Genomic DNA, 21,269 nt, shown 5'->3' with positions numbered 1-21,269 from the left:
AAAAAACCCTGATAAGAGGTGTATCAGATAGTCATAAGTTCATGTGACAAAAAAGAGTTATTGGGCAATTTGTCAAATAAGATGGATAATAATGATGGCCAAAATATCTGTCATTTTTCGAGTGCTTTAGTGAGTGCTGGGCATTGCCATTATTTCATTCAATCCTCACAGTCACCTATTATTATTCCTATTTTACAGATGAGAAAACTGAGCTTAGAGAGGTTAAATAATGTTCCCAAAGTCACACAGTTAACGCATAGCTGAAAATGTTTCAAGTTGCTTGTTGTCACCTTCAGTTCATCTCATATTTAAATCAAAAGTCATTCTCCTTGTCCTCAGGTCAGCTCTTTCTTTCTATTTCTGTCAGTGATACCACGATTTTCTCAGATTCATTCTCACAGCCATTGATTTTTCCTTTTCTGTCCTTGCTCTAAATCCATTCAGTCACCAAGTCCCTTTGCTTGTTCAGTGTCTTTGTGCTGTCAGCCCTCTTCCCATTACCCTAGTCCAGGGGTCTAGGCCTTATATCTAAGTGTAGAGGCTAAAGGCCAGAATTTCTTTTTTTTATTGAAGTATAGTTGATTTACAATATTATGTAAGTTTCAGGTGTACAGGATAGTGATTCAGTATTTTTGCAGATCATACTCCATTATAAATTATTACAAGATAATTGCTGTAATTCCCTGTGCTATGCAACATATCCTTATTGCTTTCCTATTTTATACATAGTAGTTTGTATCTATTAATCCCATACCCCAACGTACACCTCTCCTTTTCCCCCTCCCCTATGGTAACTACAAATTTATTTTCTATATCTGTAAGCCTGTTTCTGTTTTGCATATATATTCATTTGTATTATTTTTTATATTCCACATATAAGTGATATCCTACAGGATTTGTCTTTCTCTTTCTGACTTATTTCACTAAGCATAATATTCTCTAGGTCCATCCATGTTGCTGCAAATGGCTGAATTTCATTCTTTTTTTTTTTTTTTTGTGACCGAGTGATATTCCATTGTATATATATACCACATCTTCTTTATCCATTCATCTGTTGATGGACACTTAGGTTGCTTCCATGTCTTGACTGTTGTAAATAGTGCTGCTATGAACATCAGGTTATGTATATCTCTTTGAATTAGTTTTTTCATGTTTTCCAGGTATATACCCAGGAGTGGAATTGTTGGATCTTATGGTAATTCTATTTTTAGCTTTTTGAGGCACCTCCATACTGTTTTCCGTAGGGGCTACATAATTTACATTCCCACCAGCAGTGCACTAGGGTTCTCTTTTCTCCACATCCTCACCAGCATTTGTAAGAACAAACTCTAAACTCAGTATTCACATAGGCTGGCTACCCTCTGGCTCCTACTTTGTTCTGTTCTCACTTCCTTCGCGATGATCTAGTTCCCTAAACACATGTTGCTGTTTTTCCGTGTGGCCTCCGTTGTGCATGATAGCTCCTTTCTGGGATGTCCCCTCCCCTGCTCCCTGCTCTGTGAGCCCTGCTCCTCCCTCAGGTTGAGGTCGGGTTCCTCCTCTATCATGTGTTCTGATCAGTCCATTCCTCAGTGAGTATCCACCTCTTCCCAGTGCTTGTTATGGTAGCTTCCCAACCTCTCATTTTGCTCTAAGTGTGTGCTACCTGCCTTATATTGCTCTTCCTGTGTGTGATCTGTCTCTCACAGGTGCTCAGGGGCAGAGATTAGACCCCTCACGATCATCAGAACATTGCTGTACACCCCAAGGTGCAAGTTTCCATGTCCCTTGTGCATGCATGAGGATAGCAATTTTTATGGTCCCTATAGCACATCTCTCACATCGAACTCAGTGAGTTAACAGATCTCTCATTAATCCACCAAAGCCGTATTACTCAGAGGCCCGGTTCACTGGAAAATGGCCACGTGCATTCACAGATTGCGGTGGTCGGTTGTTTGCAAAAATGGCCACAACCAGCCCTCTCCCCGCCCGCTGTTGGTGCTGGCCTTTGCAAAGGGTCTTGACTCTCCTGCCATCAGGAGGCATTTATTTCTCTCTCTCCGAATTTGAGCTGACCTTGTGACTTACTTTGACCCAAGGACAGAGGAAAAAGTAGCAAATCATCAAACTTGAGGGTGATCTTGGGAGCCCCCACCCCCAAAAGGACTCCATCGGAAGCCATACCTTTTGCCCCATTAGCCCCTGAGTTTTTGTCCTACTGTGTGCAAATAGGAGATATAGTTTGAAATGCTTCTTTAACCACAGTCTTACTGCATTTTAAAGTTCTGCACTTCAGTAGAAAGGGGTCTTAAAAGTAGATAATAAATTGTGATTATTTACATGCTCTAATACCGTACTTCTGTTTTGTCTCTCCTAATTTCCTGAACATAATCTTGGAGTCTCCCCTCCCCTTCTCTCCTACCCATTATATGGAAATAAGCTCTGTATTTGCCAAATAGCAAACCAGCTTTTCTTTGACAGTGTATATTTCACTTCTGTGCTGCTGCTGTGTCCCAGTAACATTTTCTTTCATGGAAAATGCCCATTGCTTCCAGGAGCGTATGATTTTTTTTCAAATGCCTGATGTTTTAAAAGTGAAACTTCATTTCAGATAGAATGATCTTTGGTTTTATAAAATGGAATCTTTTTTATGGTTCTGTGGCTGTTCATCATTTTAAAACCTATTAGTTGTAACAGGTCAGCTTGAAAAATGAGGAGTTCTAAATTTCACTTGGAATACCTCAAGATAGATTCCGAAACGGTGCCAGTAAAATTATGTTTGAATGATTCTTGAATTTTTTTTTTAAGGGATGACTTTCTCCTTTAAATGTGTATTCAGTAAAACACAGTTATTCAGATTCTAGTAGACCTGTAAGAGAGCCAGATTCATGCATAACACAGATGCATTCATTGTTCGTGGGCTTTTACTCTCCTAATGATTGACCTAATGTGTTGTATCTCCTTTTTCTGGCTGAGAGAAGGAATGACATTTTATAAGCATTTTATACAGTAATATGTTCATATTGTGTTTCACCTCTTACTGTTTCTCAGACTACAAGAATACCTGCGACATATTGAGATAGCTCATATCATTGCTAGAAAAGTACAATGCAATTTGGATAGAAAATGTAATAGCTGTAGTAACAGAATATAATTAAATTAGTGCTTACTGTAAAAATAGTGGAAGGATTTATTTTTGGTTTTTAATGGATCGGATCAGTGTGATTAAAAATATGTAAAATAATAGCATTCACTTTGCAGTGGGATCGGCTCTCTAATATTCATCCTATTCCATTTTTTCTACCCTCCCCCATTTTTAAGTAAACCCAATATTCAGGATTTTGAATTTGGTAAAATAGGGAATGCATTTGTTACATTCTTTGAAAAAGCCTTGAAATTGAGGGATTTTAAATTGAGCAGGCATATTTTTGTTAATTCATTAAATGGTTACTGAGGACCTACTGTGTGCCTGGTCCCTTTCTGGGTCCCAGGGCCAGAGCCATGAACAAAGCAAACAAGGTCCCTGCTCTCAAGGAGTTCACAGTTAGTAGTAAGAAGGCAGGCAATAACCGCGTAAGCAAACAAGTTAACTTCAGGTAGGGATAGTGTGCTATAGGGAAAGTAAAACAGAAGAAATGAAAGAATGACTGACAAGGGGGTGGTTTTGATGGAGAGGTAAGGGAAGGCGTTTTGGGAGGGTCACCTTGGAATAAGACCTAGATGGTGAAAAGCTGATTGCCGTTTGGGAGAAGAGCTGCCCAGAAAGAGGGAAAGCAGTTAAAAAGGCTCTGATGTGGGGATAAGCCTGGCAGGATTGAGAAACTGAAAGAAAACCAGAGTGGCTGGATTGCAGTGAGCAAGAGGCAAGATCTGCAGTGAAATTTGAAAGGTGGAGGGGGGCAAGATGATGGATTATTCAGGGATGCTGCCCCATATGATACGGTATTATTTTATTCTCTGTGCTGTGTTGTATCATGCCATATCTCAGCATATTGTATAAATACATATTTATGTTTCTATACCTTGTAAGCAGGGAGATGAAGGGTTAAAGAAAGATGTTTGAGTCCTCAAGATGTGTAGGTTTTCTGAGCATTCCCAGTATACAAAGTCATGCTTGTGGGCTGTAGTATCCTTTCCTGGATCCTCACCATCTTCCCATGTTTCTTTCTAATTATCAGTTAAATTCTGTTCAATAGATATTTTCTGAATCCATGCTGGGCACAAGAAACTGATGAGTCTACTGGGCAGTTATAGACTGATGCAGCAGAAAATGTGATAGGCTTTCATTGGAAAGCAACTTTCCTGCATTGTATCTGTTATTTCAGTCGGTGGTCAGCTACCTTTTCTAACATCTTATTTATCCCTAGGTTGCAAATCATAACGTGTATTAAGGACCGAATATCTAGTCTAAATGTCAGTGATTTGTAATGTTAACATAGTCTTCATTTGTTCCTCTTCATTGGAGACACAAGACAAGAAAAAATGATTTTGAGGCCTGCGTGTGCATCAGGCTAAAAAGAATTTATCATTTAAATACCTTTCTTCTGGAGGAAATAAGTTGTTAAAAATTAACAATTTAATAAAATATATATGAAAGTTTAAAATATATATATTCTTTTAAATGAAGCAACACAGATTTGCAGACTCTGTTCTATTATTATGGCGATGATTCAGAGTGTCTGATTTAGCCTAGGGAATCAGGAAATAATACAGATTATCTCCTTTCTGTGCATCTTCAGACCATATGTAGTCATAATATACTGACTGAAAATTTCCACTGAATTAAACTTTCTAGTGATTTATAAGACATTGAGATGCATTACTAACAGCAGTTATTGAATCTTCCTTTAGAGATAATTAATAAAAAGATTTTTTTAAAGGCAATAGTTTAGGTTTCATTCTAGCAAAAGTAAGTTCTAGAAGCCTTTCAATGGTTTGCTGCTAGTAATTCCACTCCTTGGATTCTTGTTTTGCTTTATCCTTTCTAACTCTCGCTGATTCTGTGGTTTAATAGATTTTCCTCCTGTTTAGAATAACACTGTAGAAGCCAGCACTACATTTAGTATCCATCTCCTGCCATGGACAATCCCTCTTCCCACTGGCTTGGTTCCAGGGGGTCTGGAAAAGAGCTGGCCAGGCTTGACTAACAGGGCAGGCCACTTCAGGCAGTTCTCGTAGCTTCTGCTCTGCTGCTTATTCTCTTGTAGCTGTACATGTGGTATGTAAGTGTGTGCGTGCGTGTGTGTGTGTGTGTGTGTGTGTGTGTGTGTATTTGAAATAGTTGAGGCTGAAAAAAATATGTATGTTCCTCCCAGATTGAGAAACAAAACATTCCATTCCAAACATGATTGAGAAGTCCACTGGGTCACCCTGCCTGGTTGCATTTCCCTTCCTCTGCCCCAGAGATAACCACTATCCTGAATTTTTAAAATCATTCATGTATGTCTTTATATTTTATGATATGGATTTATGTATTTTAAATAATACATAGTATTGTTTTATCTTTCAAGCTTACATAAATGCACATTGCCTTTTCTCTTATTATATTTTAAAGACTTAGCCCCCTTGATACTGGCATCTTTCAATTATTTTCCCTGCTGTATAGTATTCTGTTGAAGCCTGAGGAGGTACAATAACTAGCACCCTCTCTTGCCATCTAGAATAAATTGAGAAATAGATGCAAGCGTTAGAGAGTGGTAGATAAAAATATCAGCTTTATTTGTGAGATAGCTCTGTTGGAGGGACAGGCTTGCTAGTATGCAGCCAGGATTAAATAGAAGGTTTACCCTTCTAATCACAGGCTGTGCAGTTAGCCTGGGACTCCCCACCGGAGCTCTGTCCACATAGCACTGGGGAGCAGAGCACTGTGTATGCCCCACACAGTCAGGTGCCTCTTACAGAGAAAAGAAGAAGGGGACACCAATTGTTTCTCTAGGAGGAATGAGTGAGGAGGTGGAGAGAGGCTGGGAATGTTACTCCAAAAGAGGTCCCTCTGCATGGAAATAGACAGGGAGAAGCAAGTTTTCCCTGGAACATTTTTTTCTATTATATAAGTGTCCCATAATTTATATATCCATTCTCCTGTTGATAGACTCATTTGTTATTATCACAGATGTGCTACAGTGTCTCCTTGTCCACATGTGGGAGCTATCCTGTAGAACACATGTACCTAGGAGTGGAATGGCAGGGTCAGAGCCATGCTAATCTGTAACCCGACTTGCTCCCTAAGTGGTCTTTCACGTTCTCTCTTATCAGTGCATCAGAATTCCTTTCTATCCATATCCTCATCAACACTTGTTATCAAACTCTGTAGTTTTTCCCAAGCTGATGAGTGTGAAATAGCACTTTATTATCATTTTAATCTCCCTGATTACTAGTAAAGTTCAGCATCATGTCTGCTAGCCATTTGGGTTTCCTGTTCTGTCAATTGCCTATTTATATTATTGGCCCATGTATTAATATTGAGTTGTCTCTTTTATGTTAATCTATAGGGGTTCTTTGTATATTCTCAGTACTAATCCTTTTTCATTTATGAGTCATAAAAAATCTTTACCTGTTTGTGGCTTGTATTTTCATTTTTTTATTAGGGTATCTTTAGACATTTATCTGGGATATCAAAGGACTTTCTCTTTTAATAGACTTTGACATGTCCAAAGTCTAAAATTATATAGAGAATGTGGGTCGTATCACTTGAGCATACTAATAGGGTCTTGTGTTTTCTGCCTGTTGAAGTATTTACATTGTCTTTGAACAACTGCTGATCTTTGCTATTTTATATTAGGCTGTTTGAACACTGTTTCTGCAAGATTTATGTTACTCTTCAGATTCTTTGACATTATAGAATTTAATGCTTCATGTTTAAATCTTAATACTTAAATTATGATTTTTTTTCCCCTCAGTGTAGTTAATAGGCTGTACCATAAAACACCTCTGATCTACCAAAAAGCAAATTCATCCACCACTTGGAAACTCTATGTGTGGAAAACAACTTTTTCTTTTAACTAATCCTATAGTAATGCTCTATTAATGCTTCATTCTCTCCTCAGAGCTTGTGGACATTGTTATTATCCAAAGGCACTTGAGTCTGGATTAAATATCATGCTACTTATATAAGGAAATTACATCACGATTTTGCTAATTCTTGATAAGAATAGTTTCTTATAGGGTTATAGACACCAATAAAAAGATTCTTAAAGAGCACTTGGTACAGTCTCTTATTTTACACATGTGAGTTTAAATAATCCACCCAAGGTTGCACACCGAGATGGGCGTAAAATCAAGGTTAAGAACAAGGTCTCTCAGCCACAGCGTAGTGTGCTCTCCATTGCAGTGGTGTCTTAGTCCATTTGGGCTGCTGTAATAGAAAACCATAGACTGGGTGGCTTAAACAACGGAAGTTTATTTCTCATAGTTCAGGAGGCTGGGCAGTCCAAGATCTAGGTGCTGGCAGATTCATGTCTGGTGAGGGCCTGCTTCCTAGTTCACAGACAGCCGTCTTCTCATTGTGTCCTGACATGGTGGAAGAGGCAAGGGAGCTCTCTGGGGTCCCATTTATAAGGACACTAATCCCAATCATGAGGGCTCCACCCTCATGACCTAATCACCTCCCGAAGTCCCCACCTCCTAATACCATCACCTTGCAGGTTAGGTTTCAACATAAGAATTTTGGGAGAATACAAACATTCAGTCTGTAGTATATATGTTATAGAATCATGGCTTTACTGTCTATTTTTATATAAAGTTGGTGTGTATTTTTACAGCTAGATTTCCTTGACTGATAGGTTTCAGTGCATTTGGCTTTTTTGTTGCTGGCATCTTTTTAGTTACTTAGCGTCAAAAGGACTGTTTATCATACTTCCTTAAATTAGTTTTATGGAAGTAATGTACACTGTTTTCCTTCCTTATTTAACTAGTGTTTACATGCTAGTCTTTCCAGCAGGTTGTATAAATAAGCTAAGTGCTATGGTAAATTATTCCAAAGTGGCATATTTACTTAGTGCCAAAATATTATAATACCAAATGATATTTCCAAATCATTTGTATTAATTTACACTCCAATCATCAGTATGTGAGAGAGTCTGTTGACCTGTATCTTCTTCAAGACTTGGTATTGTCAGACTTCTTAATCTTTTCTAGTGGAGTGGGCATAATAACTCATCACGGGCCTGATTTGTATTCCCTGATTAATAATGATTCATCTATCATATCTCTTCATGTTTGTTATATATCTGTATATTGTCTATCTGTATATTGTAAATATGTCTGTCATTTTTACCCATTTTTCTTCTGCTGCATTTTCTGTTGATTTGAACCTGTTCTTTATACATGTTCTTGGGGCAAATATTTTGTCAGGTAACAAATGTCTTCTCCCAGTTTGTTGCTCATCTTTTCACTTTCTGCAGGTGTCTTTTTTGAAATATAAATCAAATTTAATTTGTTTGAATTTATAAATTTTTTTGTAGTAGAGTGATTGTGTCTTATTTAAGAAACCCCTTCTTATCTCAAGGTCAGAGAAATACTCGTATTTTCTTCATAATTTTTAAAGTTTTGCTCTTGTAAATTAAGTCCTTAATTCTTCTGGAGTTGATTTTTTAGTATGGCATAGAGTGTGTGGGAACCTAATTTCACTTTTTTTCCATATGGATAACCAATATTTTCAGCTCTTTTTATTGACTGCCCTCTTTTCTCTACAGCTCTGCCATTCTGCCTTTGTTTATGAATTTTCTATTCTGTTTCTTTGGTCACTTACCCTATCCCTGCACGAATACCACATTGTCCTCATAAAATCTTAATATCTGTAGGGCTACTCTCCCTCTTTACTTCTCTTCTGCAGCAGTGTATTGGTTATATTGAGTCTTTTGTTTTAAATTCCAGAACTGGCTTATTGAGAGACAAAAACTCTGTTCACATTTTAATTAACATTGCATTGAGTCTGCAGATTTTCTGGACAATTGACATCTTAATGATATTGCCTACCTATCCATGATTATGGTATATTTTCCATTGAATTAAGTATTCTTTAAAGCCTTTCAGAAAATTTTTATAATTTTCTACACCATCACACTACCAGTATCATCATCATAATGATTATGGTTGTCACTTTCTAAAGCACCCTTAACGGTTTCTTGTGTGCCAGGCCTCATTCTGTTACTTTGTATTCAGTCTTCCTAACAACCTTATGAGGTAGTCCTAGTAATATGGGATATTTCACACAGGAAACTGAGGCACCTAGAGGTTAATTGACTTGCCCAAGATCCTACAACTAGTAAATGGCAGAGGCAGGTTTCTAAACCAAGGTGCCTGGGTATAGAGTTTGTGCTTTTAATCACTACTCTATATTGCAAATAGGTTTTTCTCTTTCTGTGTTGGATTTATTCCTACATATTTTATAGTTTTTTATTAAGATATAATTGACATATAATGTTGTATACAAGTTGTACAATGTGTTGATTTGATACATTTATATATTGCCATATGATCACTGCCTTAGTGTTAGCTAACACCTCTCTCAGGTAACATAATGAGCATTTCTTTTTTGTGGTGAAAACAATTAAGATTTAGTCTCTTAGCAATTTTGGAGTTTAGAATATGGTATTTTATAGTTTTGTTGGTATTAAAATGGTAGCTTTTGAAAATTGTTTTTTAATTACTTACAGAAACGATTAAATAGAAATGTAATTTATTTTTGTATATCAATCTTATATCTAGTAACCTTGTTAAATTTATCTGTAGATTTTTAAAGGTGTTTCTAAGAAGATTATGATACCAGTAGAAAATAGTAACATCTTCTTTCTTCCTTTCCAATCCTATGCCTTTAATTTCTTTTTCTGGACTTAACTACACTGGCTAGTACTTCCAGTGTTGATAATATCTTGTTCCCAGACTCGGGGAGAAAGACTTCAACATTTTATCACTTACTTTGATCATAGCTATAGATGTTTTATAATTATATCCTGTGTCAGATTAAAGAAGTTCCTCCCTAGTCTAGCACAGGAGTTTCTGTCAAGAATGGGCATTAAATTTTATTACATACTTTTTCTCTATCGAGGAGATGATATTGGTTTTTTACTTTAATCTGTTAATGTGCTGAATGGCTTATATATATGTGTGTGTATGTGTGTGTGTGTATATAAATGTAAACACAATTTGGTCATGCTATTTTTTTTTTATACACAGTTGGATTCAGTTTGCTAATATTTTACTTAAGATATTTGTGTGTGTGTGTGTGTGTGTACTATCAGTAAAAGACCGTGTTAAAACAAGTTCACAGGTTGAAATTTTTGTACCCACTCAAGGTTTGCTCAGATTCAGGGTACCAGTCTACATGAGGGCAATCAATAGCCATAACCTTTCAGAGATAGCTTATCATTTTTTCTTTTATTTTTCGTTTACTTCTTTGCTCAAGGCAACTTCCATCTTACCCTTTGGGTATCAGCTTAACGTGGGAAAGTTATCCTATGAGATGATCCATGTTGGGCAAGCCCTGGATCTTGACTCCTGGCCTCTTCTCCCATGAAGCCACAAAACCAAAGCTCAAGTTCAGATATGGACCGACACCCCAAGGCAAAAGTGGCCTTGGGATGCTGAGTTTCCACTAACCTCCTTGGATTCAAGCTGCCTCAAGAATATGGCCTGTCCCCACTATCTTTTTAACTCAGTGCCTTTAAGGTAGTTTTGTTTTAGTATCTTATTTACCATTTTTGTTTTTTTCAGTGGGGGAATTGGTCTGACTATCCAAAAATAGAAACTCACATGAATTATTAAATACTTTTTCTCTCAGGCTTTTCTGTCTAAATTCTCTTTTCCAGATATTGATTTTTTAGACAGAACATTAGATTTATTGGGCAGAGCATTGGATTTATTAAGTTTTGGGGAAGACTAACCATTTACTTGTAAGAGATGATGAAAATATATAAAATTAGTGATGCATTCCTACAGTTTAGTGATTCTGGCATTTTAGTTATGCTGTATCTTCTATTGCTATTTGAAGGATGTACCCAAGTATTTCTGACCACTTATTGTTCTTGTCTTGAATGTCATTTAGAAAGGTGTAACAGCTAAATATTTATTTTCACGTGACATGAAAGCATATTATCAGGAAATAGCGGTATAATTGAATGAATATGCCATTGAATCTCAACTTGTTTTTTTCATCCATTATTTACAAAAAGAAACAATACAATGTTTTCTATTTTCATCAAGGTGTTATATATAAAAGTCTCTTTTCTTGAACTTCCAGATTTATTAAAATTCATTTTTTTACTGTACTTACACCTAGTGTAAAATAATTGCTAATAATAATCTATGCCTGAGTGTGTTGATGGGGCCCCAGGACCACCACCAGCTTTGATGATTCGCTGGAAGGACTCAGCATGTAACTGTACTTTCAGCTACGATTTGTTACAGTGAAAGGATATGAAGCAAAATTAGCAAAGGGAAAGGCACACGGGGCTCAGTCTAGGGGAAACCAGGTGCAAGCTTCCGAGGGTCTGCTCTCAGTGAAGTCACACAGGATGTGCTTAATTCCTCCAACAAGTTGTGACATCATGTGTGAAATGTTGCCACCCAAGGAAGCTCATTAGAGACTCAGCACCCAGAATTTTTATTGTGGGATGATCACGTAGGCATTCTCTGCCTGGCATGTACCAAAATTCTAGACTCCCAGAAGGAAAGCAGAGGTTCAGCATAAACCATATTGTTGCACGAAGAGTTTTCAGCACAGTGATCCACTCTTACGACTTAATGTTGGTGGGAGGCCAGCCAAGGGCCATCCCTGTAAGCAGTATGGCCGTCAGGACAGCTATGTTAACTCTTTTCTGCACATGGAGTCATGACTAAAGTTTTTAAAGCATTTACTATGTGTCAAACACTGTTCTTTATTCATTTCATCCTCACAACGACCATTTCTTAGATGAGGAACTGAGACACAGAGAGGTTAAGAAACTTGTCCAGTGTTGCACAGCTAATAAGTAGAAAGTCAGGATCCAAACGCAGGCTTCAGAATCCATGATTTATCAAACATTTTATTGATTTTTAAAAATTATTTTCATTTTGTTCCACCTCATGGATAAGATGTTTTATACATTTCCATACAGCTATGATTCAAAGAAATTGTCTCCATAGACCTCTTTTAATCTTCACTGTTGTTTCATGGCTCTTAATTTTCAGATTTGGAAAATCATTCTAATTATCATATGCAAACCTTTCCTGATCTCATAGGCTTTCCTCAGCCTTTGTGTTTCTGGATTAGAGGATCTGAATTCTTTTTGTTTTTGTTTTTCCATCTTCCTACAGAAGGCTTGTCTGGTTCTTGACCACTAATTTTAGTTCCACTATTCTTTCTATACCTCCTTTTGGCATCTTCTGAGATGTAGCAATTAGAACTGCAAACAGAGAAAGTATCACTGCATCATGGTTTATGAACAAAGACAGGACAGCATTTTCTGTTTTATTTCCTTCCTTGTAATTCTCATTGTGTTAACCACATTGTCTACCTCAGTATATTAGACAATGACGTAGGTAATAGTCTTTAAATACCCCTAGATGGCCATCTGGGATATAGCTGATAACTAATATAGCTGATAGAGCTTGCCTCTCTGTAAGTCTACTTTAGATTATTTTTTTCTGATTGAAGTGAAGAGATCCACTGTTCACTATATCCATTCCCAAGAAAATACATTATAGCTTCAAGAAAAGTTTGAGTATTAACACATGTGCTGAAATATGATACAGATGTTTAATGTCTTACTGTAATATTATTTTACTGTTCATAGTCACCTGCTTTTTTGATCCCTGCATTAGCTTGCTTGCTTTATTCCATAACATCTGTTACCAAGAATATATTTACAGTCTGTTGTCTTTTCTAAATGGTTGGTACGTATGTTAGAAAAAGGTTGATTTTTACTGGTGTCATTCAGAAAGCACCTTGAGGATTCCTTGTTATTTTATTCTCAGTGTTATTTTATTTCAGTATAATACCAAAGTACTATTTTTACTGAAATACCAGATAAGAAGTCAAGCTAGATGACTGAGGTGTGATACTTAAAGTGCTCCTGGATAGGAAACAAGGTATTTCTAGTTTTAACTGTTTTAAAAAAATTGTAAAACTTTTAAACTACTACCTGAGGATAAATGTCCTTGTATTTCTATAGGCTTGGTAAAGCTTACGTCTATTTTGTTATGCTTATGCGGTCCCAGGCATCTGGTTGTTCAAGACATTTGCTACCTTCTATTCTGGGTCTTTGCACTATGGTTCCCTGTTTAAACATTGCATCATCAGAGAGGCCTATTGTATCCAAAGTGGCTTCACCTTATCCCTCCTTCCCCCTAACAATAAATCTCTACTACCCAGTTTTATATCATTTATGGCACTTAACCAATCTCTGAGACGATCTTTTTTCTTTGTTTGCTTACTGTCTGTTTCTTACACTTGACTATAAAGTTCCGTGAGAGCAGCGATGCGTCTGTTCTGTCTTGATTCCTCTGGATATTCAAGTTAGCGCAGAGCACATGGTCATTCAGTTCTTGTCGGATGAATCAATGAATTCATTTATTAAAGACTACAGAAAAGTAAGTTATTTATGTTAGATATAATATTCGATCTTTACCAATTCAAGTGCATCCGATTTTCTTTAAGTTTCTTAGAACTTGAGGAGGATGTCCAGACTGGCCTTGGGTTTAGTTTCCAGTAATTAGCTAACTAAAAAGTTAATAACGTGTATATTTAATCTCTAGGCTTGATCAAGTTTTCTGATTCTTCAGACTCTGAAGATTTTGTATCTGTTATAAATCACGACATCTACAATAAACCAGAACTCCTGCCAAATTTTAGGATACCAAATACATACTTCATTTTTTTGTGTGTCCATTGGAAATATTTTAAACACAGAACAGCATAGATAGTAATATAATGTAACACTTGCATTTCAGCTACTTAGCTTTCTTCAGTCTTAACATTTGCCATATTTATTTCAGATTTTTTAAGAAATAAAATATTACACAAAGAGTTGAAAACCCCTATGCATCCTTCCCTGATTTCTTACCCTTTCTCTCTGGAGAGAACCATATGATCTATATTTTGGTATTTATCAATCTTGTGCATGTTTTAGTATGACTGCATAGATATTTATTCACAAACAATCCGTTATCTTGTTTTGCATGTTTTCAAATGTTTTGTACATGGTGTCGTACTGTATGTAATCATGACCTTGATTTTTTTCACTCAACATTCAGTTTTTGAGGTTCATCATAATGATACATAGAGCTCTTGTAGCTCATTCATTGTCACTGCTACGTAAAATCTCACTGAAAGGTAATTCTGCATTTTATTTATCCATTTGCTTGTGGATGGACGTTTAAGTTGTTCAGTTATTCAGTATTTCAGTTAACTGTGCAGTAGGTTTTCTTGTATCTTTCCATCTGTACTCATGTACAAGAATTTCTCTAGGACAGTGTCTTACAATCTCTTTCACCTTATTGCATTCAGAGACAATGAGAGTATTTATAAAAGCACATTAGGTAAACAGACAAGTTAGTTTTAGCTCAAGGCAAACAGCCTGCCTGCCCAAGAGACTTTGGAGCTCAGTATCTTGCCTCACCTGCAAACCATCTGTGGCAGTTTGGGGGAAGCTATCTTCTAGAGCAGGAGTCTTTGTATTTCTCTAAAAGGATTCTTAAAAACTATGCATTTCCTTGTGCATTTTTAGAATGATAGCTAAAACTTTCCAAAGTCAGTTTAATGGTTGCAAAGCATAAAATTTCCAGTGTATTATAAACTGACATTTAAAAATAAAGCTGTTATGTCACTCTTAAGTGTATCAGGTGGAACTTACATACCACAGTGATTTGACAGTCGTTATTTTTCTTTCAAAAATGTGTGAACAAGCATTTAAAATTATGTGAAAAAGTTCTTTACCAATTTGAAATTTTACATCCTTTCTTTTTGAATTCGTATTTCAGTTTTTCTTCCCCCACTAAGTTTCATCCTAATGTGATGTTTTTTTCATCTTTTTGGCTTTCACTGCCAATATTGTAAAGTCAGGTTTAGTAAGGTATAGTTTACAGACTGTAGAATTGTCCATTAATAGTTGTATCATAGTCATATGGGTTTTGACACATGTATACAGTTGTGTAACCAGCACCATAATCGACATATAAAATATTTCTATCCCTTTCAGTTCCCTCCCTATACGCCCAGTCTCTGGCACTACTGACGATGATGATGATGATGATGATGATTGGCCCCTATGTTATTGCCTTTTCCAGAATGCCATGTAGATGGAATCATACAGTTTGTAATTTTTTGTCTCAGGCTTCTTTCCCTTTACATAATGCATACGAAATTCATCCATGCCGTTGCACATATCAGGGGTTAATTCCTTTTAAATGCTGAGTCACATTCTGTTGTACAGATGTACCAGTTTATCTGTTCACCAGTTAATGGACACTGGGTTGTTTCCAGTTGGAGTGATTATGCATGACACTGCTATATAAACATTTGTGTTCAGGTTTTTGTTTGGATATTTATCCTCATTTCTTTTGAGTTAATAAGTGTGATTTCTGAGCCACATGGTAGGTGTATGTTTTAATTTTATAAAGAAACTGGGAAACTGTTTCTGAATCGACTGTACTGTTTTGCATTCCCGCTAGCAGAATATGAGACTGCCATTTGCTGTCCATTGTTACTAGCACTGGATATTATTAATTTTTTGTTTTGTTTTTGTTTTTACCCATTTCTAATAGGTGTATAGTGGTATCTCATTGTCATTTTAATCTGTACTTCCCAAATGACTAATGACTTAAACAATTGTTTCCTGTTCTGTTCGCCATCCACACCTTTGTAATGAAGGGTATGTTGAAATCTTTTGCTTATATTTTATTTTATTTTTTTTTAACTACTGAGTTGTAAGAGATTTCTGTATATTCCAGATACAGGTCCCAGTCTGTGACTTTCATTTTCATTTTCTTAACATTTGCTTTTAAAGACAGAAGTTCTTTATTTTGATGAAGTCCAATTTATCAATTTTTTATGATTCATGCTTTTTTTGGTCTTATCTTAGTCTTTGCCTATGCAAGTGTGATGGTTAGTTTTATGTGTGACCCTGGCTAGGCTGTGGTATCCAGTTTTTCATCAGACACCAGTCTAGATGTTGCTGTGAAGATGTTTTTAAGATGTGATTAACATTTAAATCAGTAGACTTTGAGTAAAGCAGAGGACTCTTCCTAATGTGGGTGGGCCTCATCTAATCAGTTACAGGCCATTAAAAAAAAAAAAAACAGACTGAAATTCCCTGAGGAGGAAGGAATTCTGCCTCTAGACTGACTTCAGACTTGGGAGACTGTAATATCAACTCTCTGGGTTTTTTTTAACATCTTTATTGGAGTATAATTGCTTTACAATGGCGTGTTAGTTTCTGCTTTATAACAAAGTGAATCAGTTCTACATATACATATGTTCCCATCTCTGTTAATTTGCCTTGATCTATTTGTCTATCCTTGTGCCAATACCACACTCTCTTAATTGTATGGCTTTATAATAAGTCTTGATATCTACTAGTGTAAGTCCTAGAGCTTTGTAATTTCTTCAAAATTATCTTGACTGTCCTTAACTCAGTGCATTTCCTTATAAATTTTCAAGCTTACCTTCTTAGCCACTATGTTCTACTGCTCCATAAGTTTTATTAGCTTTCATTTTAATGAAATAGTCAAGAGAACCAAGCCGATTGACTCCAAAGCCTATACTCTTAACAACTACATGAGCTGCCTCTCAATAAGCCATAGAGTTTATAGACAGACATAGCTGGCATGTTTTTATCATTTGTTTTAAGTGATTAACATTTTTTTCCGGTTTATTATTTAGTTTCCACTCTTATTTTTCAACTTATTATAAACCACCTTCAAAAGAAAAAAAAAAATGGAAGCAAATTCTCAGCTTAGGATCGATTTGAAATATGGTACGAACCTTTGACTATGAGATCAATTAATTTGAGCCCTTTCATCTGACTGTGCAGTCCAGTATTCAAGAGAAAGGAGTCATACAAATAAATATTAAGAAGGGTATACTTGCAAAGTTTAGATTAAATAGAACTTGAAAAGTATTAATAGGCCAGATGTGAAGAGGATATACTAATATTAACATGTGTACCCATACACATCTCTGACATTTCTGATAGAACAACTTTGTTCCAGAGAGTTTATCCATAATGAATCTTGCTTAAACTTATTCTGTAACTCTGTTACATCCCTGTGTTCTAATAGGCGAAGAATCATCACTTTTTTCTTTTTACAATTAGAAAAGCAAGACCTTATAAGGTTATGACCAGAGTAAGTCAAGCTGAATATCAGGTAATCCTGTGTCATAAACCCGTCCACACTCTACTTAGAAATCATTGTTTTCAAGAATAATAATAGGAACAAGAATCTATATGAGCCCAGCAGTACAAGTTAGGCTACAAGTTAGCTTGGTTTGGTAAAGGTAAAGTGTGCTCTTTGTGTTCTTCAAAAATATTTATTCAGACATATATGGAAAAGAAAATTATGGTATATGTAAGTAATTGACGTGCTTAGTTTTTTGTTTTGTTCCTTGGTTTTCTGGGGGAACTTTTTGTTTTGGGCAGCTTCCCATAGCTAAATAAATTAAATGCATTGTAGCTCATTGAAAAATAGAACAAATTTAAGTTGGGTAAGTGAAGTGGTTTCATAGGATTATAGCACAGTCAGTATTATAATCACTACAGTAAGACGAGGAAGAGCGCAGAACAGGTGCTATGGTCCTGAAAAAACCAACATCTGGAAGAGCAAAAGTGATAAAAGGAAAATAATAGGAAGTGACCTAAATTTCATAAGAAATGTCTTTCTAATGTCTTTAAATACAAAAGAAAGAAGTAAGGCAGAGTAGACTAAGAAGAAAAATAGTCATATGCTATGAGCCTGTCCACCAGAGCTTAACAAAAACAATGGAGAACCGAAAAGCATGAGGCTAAATATTGAATACAATAGCTATTGAGTAGTGATCAAAGGACAGGAAGATGGGGGAACATGTTTTGACAGAAAGAAATGTCAAAAGAAATCAGTACAGTTTAGGTCAATTCAAATGAGGTAAAGGAATAGAGGAAAATAATACCAAGTAGACAGCGTTCTAGAATAATGAATGTATATCCTAATGTTATGCACATTGCTTAACAACAAGCAATTCTGTAAAAAATGAAAAAGGAGGTACAAAAAGCAATTAAAGGAAGAAAGAGACATATGCCTTGTAAAGTAATCAGGTACAAGGTGAAAATGAGAAAAGCCAAGATGAAAAGTGAATTTAGATCTTAAAGAAGGTTAAGATAAATATTCACATTTTTAGATTGTCTCTTAGGTCAATATTAAAAAACAGACACTGGGTGGTAATAATCATTAAATGAAATAACTGCCCAAAGTAGACCTGTTGATTGCTCTAAAAAATGTTCTCCATACTCTTTGTATAAAACATTGAAAATAGATTTAGATATTCATATGGTTTAATATTTTAAGAAAGTATATTTTAATTCAGTATGATAAAAACAAATCTGTGAAAATGATTATTTTAAAATATGATTTAGGAAGGCATTTGGCAATGATTTCCATCTTTCATTTTCTTATTTTGGATATAGGTTGTGGCTTTGTACATATCTAACCTTATTTAAAATATGTAGACAGTAGGTAGCATCCAACATGTTTGTAAAGTTCAAAACTACCTTTATGTAAATAATAGCTTCTAAAGGCCAGAAGACGCATTTAAAAATAAGCAAATAAATTGATGCAGCCCGTATTCAGCAGTGAAAATAGAACACATTTCCAGTATATGAATTTAGATTTGACCTTGTAAACACTGAAAGCATTACAAACCCCAAATAATACCACAGTTACCACAGGGTTCATCTGGTGAAAGACTACTGTCTCAAAATAGTCTTCAGAGTCTGTCCCAACTGCAAGCTAGAATTTTCCTCCTATCTTTTGAAATAGAGTCTCAAGTCTTTTTCCTCTGACCCATGTAGTAAGTGATCAACATTCCACAGTGTTGGAGAGAAGGCGCAGACTTAATTACAAATGTAGAACCAATTGAACAGAAAATGGTAATAATCAGGCTCTTTTTATTCCTGAGTTTTGGGTCCTGAATGTTGTTACTCACGATATAGCATAACAGAGCTTTCTGTGAATTAGAGTTCTTCCTGCTCACTGTTTTGGGAGTGATCAACTAAAGTGCTCAGTTGGGCTCTCAAAATAGTTACTCAGTGACTTAATATGTGAAGGGGTGCCTTTTGAGATACTCTTTTTTTGAGATAGTACTTAGAGTTTACCCATTGCTAAAGCTGAGTACTTTCAATTAACGCAGCAGATCAAAACAACTGCCATACCCTTTCACAGAGTAAAATACCATATCATGAAGTTTAAGACACCATTGATTCTAGGGCACCCTCATATCATGTACCACTAATGAAAAAAAAATTCTGCCCATTAAACTATGACAGTGCTAAGATACCATTTATTGTAAGATGCAACCACAATTTTAGAGATTCTAAATTGTGGGGAAAGGTGTCCTGATGATAAATGAAATAAGATAAGGTGCACCTTAAACCCTGAACAAACATTTCATAGCCAAATGGTTCTGAATTGTTTTCAGATTTCCTATGTTAAATGTTATCCCCATCCAGTTTGCTTTATTCTGCCTTTTAAAACCCTCTTCTTGGCCTCTATTCCCCTATTTCCCTAGATGTAACCTTGATTTCACTCAGAAAGAATTTGGGATCTACCCGGAGAGGTGGTCTCTAACCGTCTCAGTTACACATCCCTCCCTGACCTGTCCTAGTCTTGTGAGAGGACGTAGACATCACGTGTGGATGCTCACTGGGCTCATTTCTTGCCTTGTAAGCAGGACTGGGCATCGGGGCATGAAGACCTAGCTCCAGGGCCATGATCTCTACATGGTAGGGCCATGGTAGAGCTCTCATTGCGAATTGATTGGGCTCCTTCTAGGTGCCTGGCACTGTGTGGGTGCTCTAGGTAACTTATGGCTGCAGGCAGGGAACTTGCAGTCTGGTGGGAGAGTAAACGCATAGCGAGGGACTCGAATTCACCTAGCTTCGGCCATGACAGGTGTTGCCAGGGGATAGAGTTCCTCTTCACCTCCTTCTTGATTTCCTGTCCCCCTCTTATTTTTCCCCTGACCCAACTTACCCCTTCATGATATCAAATGAATATAATCTACCTCACCTTGCAGAGAAGTCTATGAGGGATTCTCCACCAATGGGCTGCCCGCACCCATGACCATACTTTGAACAGCAAATTACTCTAATCCAAATCAGCCACCCCAAGTGGGAGTTAGAACAACTCATTGTAAAGATGATGTTTGATTTCATCTTGAAGAAATAACATGTCAAAGAGGCAGGCCCAGCACCCTCTGACCTTAGGATGTGACCACCTGCTTAGTAGTACTATTCCCCCCTGCCCCTCCTCCTCCACCACTACCAGCACCACCGCTACTGATGATGATGATAAAACCCACCCTGAACCCTGCATCACCTCCAGCTCCAACTTAGCCAAGCTTCTTGCAAGAGTGATCTGTGCTTGCCATTTTCGTTTACCCCCAATCTCTTTACTTGTCCACTCAGTGCAGCACAGCTCTCACCTCTGACAGCTCTACTGCATAATTTTGCTGAGTTCACCAATAAGCTCCTAATTGTCAGATTCAATGGATAATCTTAAGTCTCTGACCTCTTTTCAACATTCAACCCTGATGACCACTCCCTCTTTGAACACCCTTTTCCACTGATGTCTGTGACAATCCCCATTCCTGGGTCTGGTCCTACCTATGCATCCCTTTCTATCTCCTTCACTGGATGCATCCTCCTTCCAGTATTCTCCTTTACACCAGTATACTTCCTCTGGGAGACTTCATTCACAGCCTCCACTTCCACGTGGAGGACTTCCAGTTCCCTGCCTTGATCTCAGTCCTGTTTTCTGAATTCCAGACCCATGTCTTCACATCCTACTGAACTGCACATGTTCTAATGCTTGATGTTGTCTTTTATCTCAGAACTGCTGATCTTTCTCTTTTCTTGTATTACTCTTCTTGGTCCATGATATGGCCATCTACCCAGTTACCCATACCAGGATCCTCTAAATCAGCTTCTTTCTTGACCACTTATACCAACTGGTCGCCAGATTTTGTGTATTCTACCACCCAAGTCTGTCTCAGGTTTTTTCCTCCTCACCATCCTTGATCCAGGCTGTCATGGTCTGGCATAACAAATGCCACAGATGGGATG

At 36.8% G+C, this 21,269-nt stretch overlaps 1 protein-coding gene across 27 annotated transcripts in view; it reads left to right on the top strand.

Moving 5' to 3' along the window:
• LOC103015693 (EF-hand calcium-binding domain-containing protein 11-like) overlaps positions 1 to 21,269 on the top strand; it is a 229,134-nt gene that overhangs the window by 49,240 nt on the left and 158,625 nt on the right. The window contains exon 6 of one of the 27 annotated variants that reach the window (XM_057542768.1): positions 13,954 to 13,975. The exons of 23 other annotated variants lie outside the window; for them this stretch is intronic. In XM_057542768.1, coding sequence (XP_057398751.1) covers positions 13,954 to 13,969 — 16 coding nt within the window. In that variant the 3' untranslated portion in view covers positions 13,970 to 13,975. Of the gene's footprint in view, positions 1 to 1,160; positions 1,411 to 10,384; positions 11,647 to 13,953; positions 13,976 to 21,269 lie in introns of those variants that run through there. 3 more of the 27 variants (XM_057542772.1, XM_057542759.1, XM_057542758.1) reach the window with 3 other exon arrangements.

Source organism: Balaenoptera acutorostrata, chromosome 3 (genome assembly GCF_949987535.1).
Source record: "Balaenoptera acutorostrata chromosome 3, mBalAcu1.1, whole genome shotgun sequence".
Taxonomy (NCBI): domain Eukaryota; kingdom Metazoa; phylum Chordata; class Mammalia; order Artiodactyla; family Balaenopteridae; genus Balaenoptera; species Balaenoptera acutorostrata.
The sequence above is the reverse complement of the archived record's forward strand: the minus strand, read 5'-3'. Positions and strand labels throughout refer to the sequence as shown.